Source organism: Nelumbo nucifera, chromosome 3 (assembly GCF_055504915.1).
Source record: "Nelumbo nucifera cultivar China Antique chromosome 3, China Antique-T2T, whole genome shotgun sequence".
NCBI lineage: Eukaryota > Viridiplantae > Streptophyta > Magnoliopsida > Proteales > Nelumbonaceae > Nelumbo > Nelumbo nucifera.
In genome coordinates this window covers 69,513,709-69,526,491 of record NC_142651.1, presented here as the reverse complement: position 1 = coordinate 69,526,491, position 12,783 = coordinate 69,513,709, and the positions used below count along the sequence as shown (strand labels likewise).

General features: G+C 38.3%; 1 protein-coding gene and 1 non-coding gene across 2 annotated transcripts; one reads left to right on the top strand and one right to left on the bottom strand.

The window, feature by feature from the left end:
- Positions 1-1,776: 1,776 nt before the first annotated feature.
- LOC148801321 (small nucleolar RNA R71) lies at positions 1,777-1,883 on the bottom strand. The gene has a single exon (XR_016084886.1). It is a non-coding gene; the product is annotated as a small nucleolar RNA R71 (small nucleolar RNA).
- Positions 1,884-5,742: 3,859 nt separating this feature from the next.
- LOC148801320 (uncharacterized) lies at positions 5,743-6,569 on the top strand. The gene is made up of 2 exons (XM_088900383.1): positions 5,743-5,852; positions 6,068-6,569. The coding sequence occupies exons 1-2, from the start codon at positions 5,743-5,745 to the stop codon at positions 6,567-6,569; spliced, it is 612 nt and encodes a 203-aa protein (XP_088756509.1).
- Positions 6,570-12,783: the final 6,214 nt, after the last annotated feature.

Here is a 12,783-nt window from a genome sequence, read left to right as displayed (position 1 = left end):
TTCCTTAGCCTGCAAGTTTTCATACGCGAAATCACCACTCTCCCACTTGCATTAGAACTTTGTTTTATCTTATCTTTGATATTTTTCTTGATAAGTCAGACTTGAGATTGTTATCTAGAGAAATTTTAAGAGATTTTGTAGGCTTCTCTTGGGGGAAGTAGAGAGAAAGAAAAGAAGAGGAAAACAAGAAAGAAAACAATCAGACCTAGGGCTGCCGCACCTCTCTTCTCTTCTCTTCTCTCTTCTCTGATTTTTCTTGAGTTTTCACCATGACCATGCATAGCTAAACTCTGATACTTGGGTGAAGGAAATAAAAGCCTCAGAATCAACAAAACTGTGAGATCTAATTTGATTATTATTGTTTGATGTACACTTTGAATTTCAAATGTTCTTCTATGTTTATGTTCATGATTGTTTCGTCTGATTGCTAGGAGGCCTACTAGTTTATCTACTACTATGTTAGATATCAGATCCATAATTGTATGATCCCTCTAATCTGCGAAGCGACTAGGGTTTAATGATTTGCTGCGTTAGAAATTGTTAGATCTTAGGAAGAACACTCGACTAAATTAAATGCAACCGCTTGAGCTTGTGTTGTTTAGCTTCATCGATCTCTAATGCTTAAGGCTACTGCTGGATTAAATCTTTAACGCTTGTTTAGGGGTTGTTCAGTGGTAAGGGTTAAGAGGATCGCTTGTTTTCTGATTAATTGTGATTAGGGAGATAAAGGAAAATAATTCCTACGATGAATATTCAAAGTCTGAATTGATTTATCTTTGCATCGATGAGCAGTAGTGAAATTCTGATGGTGGATGTTGACTTAGACCAAGACTCATTCTTTTGATTAATTTCAGTACTCTAAAATTAATTCTGGTTCGTTACATACAACCTCCTCCATCTTTGATCATGCAACACACAAACTAGGTTAGATATTCGACGTGAGAATGATCCTTACTCGCACTATTGCATTTACTTTTAGGAGTATAGGTTTTATTTTTGGGTTCCTACGACAGCACACCAAATTTTGGCGCCGCTGCCGGGGAGTTTTTCTAATCGGTTTTTGTGCTTATTGTGATCATTGTTTCGTTCTTGAAACTTTTGAAAAAAAAATGTAGATCACTTTGATTGTTTGTGTTTTAGCGTAGAATATTTTCTGTTTTATTTATTTATTTATTTATTTTCATCATTCTAGATTTTTTTTATGATATGGTTCATGGTTTATTAGGGTTTCCTTGATTTATACCTGTAACTTGATTCTCTAAGCAAGGTGATTTGTAGTACAATCCAGAAATAGAGGGAACTTTGCGTAGATTAAGGAGGGAAACTTTGAGTCATTCTAAAGAGAACGATCCAACTTTTGATTCCCTATCTCTTAGCGATTCTGATTTGAGAGAGGATGACATCATAGCTGGAAATCGAACTCTGAAAGAGCTTGCCGCACCTGATTTGAATCAGCAACCCTTATGCATAACTTTTCCTGCTTTAGATGCTAATGCTACTTTTGAATTGAAATCTGGACTGATACATCTCTTGCCCACTTTTCATGGTCTTGCAGGTGAGGGTCCTCACAAGCATTTGAAGGAGCTACATGTGGTATGCACGAGTATGAAACCCACGGGGGTGACTGAAGAACAAATTAAACTAAGAGCCTTTCCATTTTCTCTGAAGGATTCGGCTAAGGATTGGCTCTATTATCTACCCTCCGGGAGTATTACCACATGGAACGAGATGAAGAGGCTTTTCTTAGAGAAGTACTTCCCAGCTTCAAGGGCAGCCAACATTAGAAAAGAAATTTGTAGTGTAAGGTAGTACAATGGGGAGTCCCTACATGAATACTGGGAACGTTTTAAAAAATTATGTGCAAGCTGCCCCCATCATCAAATCAATGAGCAGCTACTCATCCAGTATTTCTATGAGGGTCTTCAACCCACTGATAGGAGCATGATTGATGCTGCTAGTGGAGGAGCTTTAGTGGATAAAACTCCCAAAGCCATGAGAAACTTGATTGCAAATATGGCGGCCAATTCTCAACAATTCGGCTATAGGCTTGACCCTCCATCAAAGCATGGTAATGAGATAAATATCTCTTCCCTTGAACAACAAATTGTGAGTCTAACTTCTCTTGTTCATCAAATGGTTGTAGGTAATATGCAAACGGTGAAGGCTTGTGGGATATGTTCAGTAGTAGGCCATCCAATCGATATGTGCCCAACTCTTCAAGAGGAGCCCATTGAGCAAGTGAATGTGGCAGATGGTTTTCCGGGGCAACCGCAAAGGAAGTATGATCCCTATTCGAGCACATATAATCCGGGATGGAGGAATCATCCCAATCTCAGTTATGGGAATCCGCAAAATTGTCCGACATTCCAGCAATATCAGCCGCACCTCATAGACAACAGCCAGCCCAAACTTCCAATTCTGGTATGTCTTTAGAGGATATTGTTAAATCTCTTGCCACTAACACTTTGCAATTTCATCAAGAGACGAGGGCCAGTATCCAATGTTTGGACAATCAGATGGGCCATATGGCGACTGCAATTAATCGGTTAGAGGTGCAAGGTTCGGGGAAATTACCCTCTCAAACGGTTGTGAATCCAAAAGAAAATGCAAGTGCAATTGTTTTGAGAAGTGGTAAGGAGGTTGAGGCTCCAGCGGAAGCAGCCCCTGCATCGTTGAAGCAAGAAAATGAGAAAGACATCATTCCCAATGACGATGAAGTACCCAAGCGTAAGTTTCCGCCACTTTCTGATTATAAACTGGTACCTCCTTTTCCTCATGCTTTAGTAGGATTTAGAAAAGATGAGTAGTTTAAAGATTTTTATGAGTCTTTTCATAGATGCGAGGTAAATATTCCGCTTTTAGATGCTATTAAACAAGTACCTCGTTATGCTAAATTCATGAAAGAACTGTATACACATAAGAGGAAACAGAAACTGAAAAGATGTGAGAAGGTGAGAGTAAGGGAGAATGTTTCTGCAGTCATTCAAAGAAAACTCCATGCAAAGTGCAAAGATCCAGGTATGTTCACTATCCCTTGCACGATAGGTAATACTAGTATAGAGAAGGCCATGTTAGACTTAGGAGCTTCTATCAATGTGATGCCATATTCTATATATGCTTCTTTGAAACTTGGACCCTTGAGTAAAACTGGTGTTGTGATTCAATTGGCTGATAGATCTAATGCCTATCCTAAGGGTGTAGTTGAGGATGTTTTTGTGAGAGTAAATGATTTGGTTTTCCCTGTTGATTTCTATGTGCTTGATATGGATAATGGTGATCAAACCACTCCTATTTTGCTTGGGAGACCATTCTTAAAGACATCCAAGACTAAGATAGATGTTCATAGTGGCACACTCACCATGGAATTTGATGGTGAAATTGTTAAATTTAATATTTATGATGCCATGAAATATCCTGCTAATGATAATCCTATTTGTTCTGTTGATGTGATTGATTCTTTGGCACAGGAAGTCTTTGAACTTGATGGGAATGATGGATTGGAAATTTCCATTAGTAAGCATCTTGAGAAAGAGGAGTCAACATTGAATGTTGATTTGCAGGAAACTGTTGTAGCATTGAATGATTCTCCGGAGTTACAACAGACAGGTAATGTTCCTTATATTATGTTGCCGATTTCTGATAGGAGACCTTTACCCTTTGTTTTGTAGGCCCTTATTCCAGAGTTGAAGCCTCTCCCCAGTCACCTCAAGTACGTATTCCTTGGAGATGGAGAAACATTATCGGTGATCATCTCTAGTAGCCTTAGCGCACCACAAGAAGAGAAGCTTGTGTAGGTTCTTAAGGAGCATAAGACGACTATTGGTTGGACGATTGCGGAAATCAAAGGAATCGGCCCGTCTACATGCATGCATCGTATCTTGTTTGAAGAGGGAGCGAGACCTTCCCGTCAACCACAAAGAAGTCTGAACCCACCCATGATGGGTGTAGTGAAGAAGGAGATCCTCAAACTTCTTGAAGTCGGAGTGACTTACCCCATTTCGGACAGCAGTTGGGTTAGCGCAGTTCAAGTGGTTCCTAAAAAGACTGGAATAACTATGGTGAAAAATCAGAATGATGAATTGGTTCCCACCCGTGTTCAGAATGGGTGACGGGTTTGTATAGATTATAGAAAATTAAATGATGTAACCCGCAAGGACCACTTCCCTTTGCCTTTTATTGATCAAATACTTGAAAGGCTAGCTGGACATTCTTACTATTGTTTCCTTGATGGCTATATAGGGTATTTCCAGATTGCAATTGCTCTAGAAGATCAGGGAAAAACAACTTTCACATGCCCATTCGGGACCTTTGCATATCGTCGCATGCCCTTTGGCCTTTGCAACGCCCCAACCACTTTCCAAAGGTGTATGATCAGCATATTTTCAGATTACATTGAGAATATCATAGAAGTCTTTATGGATGATTTCACAGTTTATGGAGACTCCTTTGGTAATTGTTTGCATAACCTTACGCTTGTCCTTCAAAGATGCATAGAAACTAACCTTGTGTTGAATTCTGAAAAATGTCACTTTATGGTTGAACAAGGTATAGTTTTGGGTCATGTTGTTTCATCTAGGGGAATTGAGGTAGATAAATCTAAAGTTGATATTATTCATTCTTTACCTTATCCCACTAGTGTGCGGAAGTTCGTTCTTTCCTTGGACATGCAGGTTTCTACAGGAGATTCATTAAGGACTTATCCAAAACAGCATTACCCCTATGCAGGTTGCTACAAAAGGATGTGGCTTTTGAGTTTGATGAAGCGTGTAAAAAGGCCTTCGATAGGCTGAAAGAACTATTGACCTCTACCCCAATCATCCAGCCTCCTGACTGGAATGTTCCCTTTGAGATTATGTGTGACACAAGTGATCATGTAGTAGGTGCCGTTTTGGGTCAAAGAATTGGAAAAGCATCTCATTCCATTTATTATGCTTCAAGAACTTTGAATGATGCTCAGAAAAATTACTCCACTGAAAAGGAGCTTTTAGCTGTTGTTTTTTCTTTGGAAAAGTTTTGATCTTATTTGCTTGGTACTAAAGTCATTGTTTATTCTGATCATGCAGCTCTTCGTTATTTGATGATGAAGAAAGAGGTGAAACCAAGATTGATAAGGTGGATACTTCTCTTGAGTGAATTTGATTTGGAGATCAAAGACAAAAAGGGTGTAGAAAATCATGTCGTAGATCATTTGAGTCGTTTGGTTCATGTGGAGGATGAACTTCCTCTACAAGAGACGTTCCCTGATGAGCAATTGTTCTCAGCAAATGAGACATCACCTTTGTATGTGAACATTGTGAATTATTTGGTTACTAATGTGTTGCCACCTGGTTTGTCTAAAGCTCAAAGAGATAAGATCAAAAGTGATGCCAAATACTGTGTGGGATGACCCATACTTATGAAAGCATTGTACAGATCAAGTGATAAGAAGGTGCGTACCTGAAAATGAGATTGTTTCTATCCTGACCTTCTGTCATTCTTATGCTTGTGGAGGTCACTTTGGAGCCAAGAGGACAGCGAGAAAAGTGCTGGAATGTGGTTTCTATTGGCTGAGGTTATTCCGAGACTCATACTTTTTCTATAAGTCATGCGATCATTGTCAAAAGGCAGGTAATATATCCCAAAGGAATGAGATGACAGAAACCCCCATAATGTTTTGCGAAATTTTTGATGTTTGGGACATCAATTTCATGGGACCTTTCCCTGTATCATTCGGCTATGTTTATATTTTACTTGCTGTCAATTATGTCTCGAAATGGGTGGAAGCTAAAGCCACCAGGATTGACGATTCTAGGGTTGTTACAGGTTTTATCAAGTCTGACATCTTCTCCAGGATTGGAATTCCAAGAGCTCTGGTAAGCAATCGAGGCACTCACTTTTGCAATTGAACTGTGAAGGATTTGCTACGAAAATACCATGTGACCCACAAAGTGTCAACTGCCTACCATCCGCAAACTAGTGGACAAGCGGAAGTGTCAAATCGAGAGATCAAGTCCATCCTTGAAAAGATCGTCAATCCAAGTAGAAAAGATTGGATTTTGCGATTGGATGATGCTTTGTGAGCATATAGGACTGCACACAAGACATCCATTGGTATGTCGCCTTATCGGTTGGTGTTTGGGAAACCATGCCACCTTCCAGTCAAGCTAGAACACAAGGCTTATTGGGCTATCAAGAGTCTCAACATGAAGATGGATGAAAGTGGAGAACACCGGAAATTGCAACTACAAGAGTTGGAGGAGATTCAAAATGATGCCTATGAGAGTGCAAGAATTTACAAGGAAAAGACGAAAGCTTTTCATGACAAAATGATCTCTAGGAAGGAGTTTAAAATTGGTCAAAAAGTCCTTTACCATTCATGGTTTCGTCTGTTTCCAAGTAAGTTGCATTCAAGTTGGATTGGACTCTTTGTTGTTACTAATGTTTTTCCTCATGGTGTAGTTGAAATTCAAAGTCTAGAAACCTCCAAAGCGTTCAAGGTGAATGGCCATAGACTCAAGCATTTCCATGAAGGCTTCCAAGTAGAGAATGTGGAACAATTGGACCTTGAGGATCCGGTTTATGCTGATTAAAAAAGAGAAGTTTGTTTTTTCTTTTTTTTCTTATTTTCGCATTTATGTTTTAGCTATTTCTACCTTTTCTTTGCATTTTACCTTAGATTTGGGACACTGTAAGTTTTAAGTGTGGGGGAGGAGATTTAGGTTGTGTTTTAAATTTGATTTACGTTGTGCATTTTTTTTGAAAAAAAAATAGTTTTGCTCCTTGTTTTTGTGGTTTTCAACGATTTTAGGTTGTGTATGTCATGAGCAAGATTCAATTAAGCTTGAAAAGCTCATAACATGATTGGATAAATAATCTTCCAACTTAGAATTAATTAGTCTAGTTATTTTCCTTGAGAATGGTAGTGACTAAATTTAGTAAACAAAAGCTGGTGAGATTTTGAGCCTTTGGAATAACACATCCACATCAGTCTCACTATTTTCTTTTATGTAAGATATTCTTCCATGGATTTTTTTCTCTAGAACATGCCTTGGTTCTCTTCAAGATCACATTGACACAAGCATGCATGAACATGATTAAGGCCCTTTTTGTTATAAGCCACATAAGCCAAATAGCCTACCTTATGATAAATTATCCCATTTGTTGAACCCCTTTAAGCTTTATTGACCTTTGTCATTCATTGCAAACCCATGTTACAAACTTTAGACCCGAGAAAAAAAATAATACCCTTACCCAAGCCGTAGACTTAGTGGAGCATTATTCATCATTATGAGTATGCATGGATGTGCAAGTTTCAAGTGTGGGGGTGTTTGGATTCATGGTATGGTTGTGAATGGTGAAATGGAACATGTTTTCATTCTCAATTCGTGAGTTCCAATGATTGATATGCTTTGAAAAAAAAACAGCAAAAAGAAAAAGAAAAAAAAAGATAAAGAAAGAAAAAAGATAAAAAAAGTAAAGATGAAAGGAAGGGAGGAAATTGCTTTTGATGTTACAAACTATCCATGCCCCTCCTAAAATTCCAAGAAAAAGGGGGCTGCTTATACATACAAAGGTGGAAGTTGTTGTGAAAAATTGTTCCCTACTACAAACAAAATGTGTTCCTTTGAATAATCTCTTTTCCAAAGTATGAGTTTTACATGCTTTAAATGCATTAAAGAAAAATTGAAGAAGTTGCTGAATGGAGTGATTTGTTTGATATGTCTTGTACATTCGAGCTTCAGATGATTCAGTTTTGCTCTACTAGTTTCGATGGCTTTTGAGCTACATTCCCAAATATTCCCCACCTTGATCCTAAGCAGCATTACAACCCTTGAAAATTCCTTTTGATTCGTGTTATGCATGTGATCCCAGTGGTGGATGAAAAGATATGCAAGCCTATGGTAGATCATTTTCATTGGAATGAATTTCAACGAAACACCTACCCTTCAAACATGAGAGTTAAGTGTTTATTTCCGTGAGGGTCTACTATTTAGTTTATTCCATCTTTGAGTGAAAATGCTTACTAAGTAATTGAGAGTTGTTAAGAATGTTTGTTGATGATGTGTTATGAGTATTGAAGAGCTTGGTTGTTCTCTATTGATGGCAATGTAACCATGGCATTTTTGGAAAAGTGAATTTGAGTTTTGCCCGATGACGAGCGAAAGCTAATTGTGGGGGGATTTGATGAGAATGCAAAATATCATATTTTTCTCCCTTAATATTTAGTCTTTTATACTTATTTGATGCCCAAATGCACTCATTATTCCTATATTTTGATTTAGGGCACAAATGGAGGCGTTAAGTGAAAAACAAGGCTAATCGGGTAATTCTGGACAGTTTCGGCACCGCATCGTAATTTGGGCATAACTCTTTTATCCGAACTCAGATTGAGATGATTCAAGCTGAGTTAGAACGATAAGGAAAATATCTATAACTTTAATGTTTTGAGTTTTGATAGATACTGACTGCATCGAGGTCAAAATCGGGCCCGAAATAGCTACAATCGCACTACTAACATGCTGAAAATGTTCCTTAGCCTGCAAGTTTTCATACGCGAAATCACCACTCTCCCACTTGCATTAGAACTTTGTTTTATCTTATCTTTGACATTTTTCTTGATAAGTCAGACTTGGAGACTGTTATCCAGAGAATTTTTAGGAGATTTTGTAGGCTTCTCTTGGGGGAAGTAGGGAGAAAGAAAAGAAGAGGAAAACAAAAAAGAAAACAATCAGACCTAGGGCTGTTGCACCTCTCTTCTCTGATTTTTCTTGAGTTTTCACCATGACCATGCGTGGCTAAACTTTGATACTTGGTCGAAGGAAATAGAAGCTTCCGAATCAACAAAACTGTGAGATCTAATTTAATTATTATTATTTGATTTACACTTTGAATATCGAATGTTCTTCTCTGTTTATGCTCATGATTGTTTTGTCTGATTGCTAGGAGGCCTACTAGTTTATTATTCATTGCAATCTACTACTAGGTTAGATATCAAATTCGTAATTGTCTAATCCCTCTAATATGCGAAGCAACTAGGGTTTAATGATTTGCTGCATCAAAAATTGTTAGATCTTAGGAAGAACATTCAACTGAATTAAATGCAACCGCTTGTGCTTGTGTTGCTTTAGTTTCATCGTATTCCTAAAAAGAACATTTCCTTTCTTGGAGTTCTTCATACTGTATCTTTTGACAATATTGTCAATGTAAGTAGACTAGGATAATCCTATTATCTTTTTCGATCTATCTTTATAGAGTCGAAGACCCAAAATGTAGCAGGTTTCTCCAAGATCTTTCATGGAGAATTGCTGTGAAAACTACACTTTCACCATAGTTAACATCCCTACATCATTCCCAATGAGTAGGATGTCATCTACATACAGAACCAGGAATGTAACCTTATCTCCCACTGTCTTTCTGTAAACACAGGGCTCATCCGAATTATGGTCAAAGTCAAATTGTTTTATAGTAGAGTCAAACCGGATGTTCCAGCTTCTAGAAGCTTGCTTAAGTCCATATATGGATCGATTGAGTTTACACACTATGTGTTCCTGATTTGCAACTATGAAACCTTTTGGTTGCTGCATATAAATATCTTTTGTAAGATCTCCATTCAAGAACATGATTTTGACCTCCATTTGCCAAATCTCATAATCATGGTATGTTGTTATAGCTAGTAAGATCCTAATAGAGTTAAGCATGGCCACTAGCGAAAAAAGGTTTTCTCATAGTCGATTCCCTCTTTTTGAGTGTACCCTTTGGCCACAAGATGAGCTTTATTGGTCTCAACATTACCATCTAGGCCCTTCTTCCTCTTGTAAATCCACTTGCAACCAATTACTTTCACCCAGGGTGCGGGTCTATAAGAGTCCAGACCATGTTGGTTTCCATCGAGTCCATCTCGGCTTTTATGGCATCTACCCACTTCATGGAATCTATGTCCAACATAGCTTCCGTATGTCATGGGATCTTCCTCACTGGTCGTGGCTTCCACCAAGTAACTTTCTTTGTCATAGCCATAACGAACTAGAGGCCTATATACCCAGGTAGACCTTCTAGGTTGGTTATTATCTAGAGCTTGTGGGACATCTCCCCCATGAGCTTTCCTCATCAAGAACAACTTCCTGATGATGATTGTTCAGGATGTAATATTCTTCCAAGAAATGGGCATTTCGACTGCAAAACACCTTTTGCTCTTTTGGGTCATAGAATAAATATCTTATAAAGCCTTTGGGGTAGCCTACAAATAGGCAACGGCTGGTCTTGGATTCCAATTTGTCAACACTTGTTCTTTTAACATATGTTGGACAACCCAAAATCTTCAAGTGTCTTATACTTGGTTTTTTACCAGTCCATAGCTCATATGGAGTCCTAGGAACAGATTTGGTTGGAACCCGGTTCAGCACATATATTGCAGTCTCTAATGCATACACCCAAAAGGATGTAGGTAGTTCCGAGTGTATGAGAAGTGATCGGACCATATCCAATAAATTTCGGTTCCTCCTCTCTGACATACCATTTAATTTTGGTGTAGCAGGAGGAACTAACTGTGAAACAACCCCATTATCCCTTAAGTAGTCCCTGAATTCGTCGGAGATATAGTCACCTCCTCGATCTGATAGAAGGGCTTTGATCTATCACCCCAACTATTTCTCGACCTCTTTCCTGAACTCTTTGAACATTTCAAAGGATTTAGACTTATGTCTCATTAGGTACACATAACCATACCATGAATGATCATCGGTAAATGTTATAAAATAAATGTGCTTGTTACGTGTCCTAGCATTCAGGGGACTACATACATCAGTATGTATTAGGTCAAGTGTGCCTGTAGATCTTTTAGGCTTACCTGTAAATGATTGTTTCATCATCTTAACCTGAAGGCAAGGTTCACAAGTTGGAAAATATTTTATAGTTAGAAAATCCAAAGGGCCATCATTTATTAACCTTGTAATACAATCTATGTTAATGTGGCCAAGTCAGTAATGCCACAGGCATGTGGGATTAACTGTTTCATGTATTCTCCTCTTGGGGATTATTTCCAATGTAGTTTCAGTTAAGTTTGTTTCCAGAGGAGGATAGAGAACATATAGACCATTCTCAAGTTCTCCATATGGGAGGAAATTGTTATTCTATTTAATAGTAATCACATTTAATAGTAATCACATTACTGAACAAAATAGAATAACCATCCATGCACAATTCTGAAAACTAATTCTACAGTTCTTATGTCTGTAGCTACAACTGTTGCAGATGTCCCCAAGTAGAGTGTAAATTCTTTGTCACTCAGTCTTCTGCTTGTCTTGAACCCCTGTAATGTGTTAAATCATGCATGAGTAGAAGTCCCGAAGTTAATACACTAGGAAATAGAAGTGACCAACAAATTGGTATCTATGACAAAAGATTCAAAATTACCTTGTTTCTTGGTCTCCAGATACTGAGGACATATCCTCTTCCAGTGGCCGGTTTATTTGTAGAAGTGGTAGGCATCCGATGTCTTATCCTTCTTCTTCCTTTTAGGTTTTTTAACCTTTTTCTGAGGCTTCTTCTTTGCCCTCCTCTTTCTTTTACCCGAATTGCCACCTTTAACAAGCATGGCTATCGGTTTGTCCTTCTTAATCAATTCTTCAGCCATCTACAACATATTGTTGAGTTCCTGAAGGCTAGCATCTACCTTATTCATGTTATAATTCATGATAAAGTGATTAAAGGAGAGAGGCAAGGAGTTTAGGATGGCATCAACTTTGATGACATGATCAAGCCCTGACCCGAGAGCCTCTAGTTCATTGATGTAGCCCATCATCTTTAGACAATGGTCATGAACCATTTGGCTCTCAGTCGTTTTAGTGGTCATAAACAACTTTAGGACCTTCTATTGAGTAGAACGATTTTGCTCTTTATACATCGTCCTTAGACTATTCAGGATATCCTTGGACACTTCGATCTGATCGAACTGTCTCTATATCGGATTGTCGAGAGAGGCTATGATGTAGCACTGGGCAAGAGAGTTTTCTTCTCTTCCCATTCTTGATATTCCTTCCTACGGGCCTCAAAAGCCCTATCACCTGAACAATTCGGAGCAGGGTTTTTAGCAACCTTGTCCAATTTCTTAGACGTTAAAACTAGCGTAAAGTTACGGAACCAGTCAACATAGTTTGGGCCCTTGAGCTTATTGTTGTCCAACAATTTGGTGAACTATTTGTTTGCCATTTCTGATAAAGGCAAAGTAGATTATTAGTCCACAACCTAAATTGATTCATGTTAATTATATAGAAATGGCTTTTAATCTATGTTCCATTTCAATTTATTCATCTCTGAGATTTCCCTCCCATCTCACTGAAGGATCATTACCCACATATGTGGAAAATCACATATAGTGTATGGAGCCAACTGTTTCAGCTACATAATCCCACCACCTTTCTATGAAGGATCATATCCACTCATCTTATGAGTTTTCCCTTCAACCTCTATTAGACAAGGTTCTTTGCCATTTTAGGTTAAACCGTTCTGTCTAGTAAGTGCTTACCCATCATATTCGTGAACGCCAAGTTACTGTGAGAAAGTCTTCCATTTTAGGATAGGCCCCTCCCTCATCGGTCTATGACGCCCCTATCATCTTATGAAACAATCCAACAAACACACCAACAAATGGATAGCCCAATTTTATGGTGCATCTCCTCGTTACTGATAAGCCATCTTCATGCTAATGATGAAAGGCCTTTAAAGAGTTCATCATATAAATCTCCCTATCACATGCACTTATATTTTGCTGGAGGGAATGAGTAATTACACCCTAGTTCTTATTTA

Excerpts from the sequence above, each read along its gene's own strand:
- LOC148801320 (XM_088900383.1), top strand. The coding sequence starts at position 5,743 with ATGTCTCGAAATGGGTGGAAGCTAAAGCCACCAGGATTGACGATTCTA. Across the intron at positions 5,853-6,067 it reads TTGGAATTCCAAGAGCTCTG|GACTGCACACAAGACATCCA; the intron begins GTAAGCAATCGA and ends GTGAGCATATAG.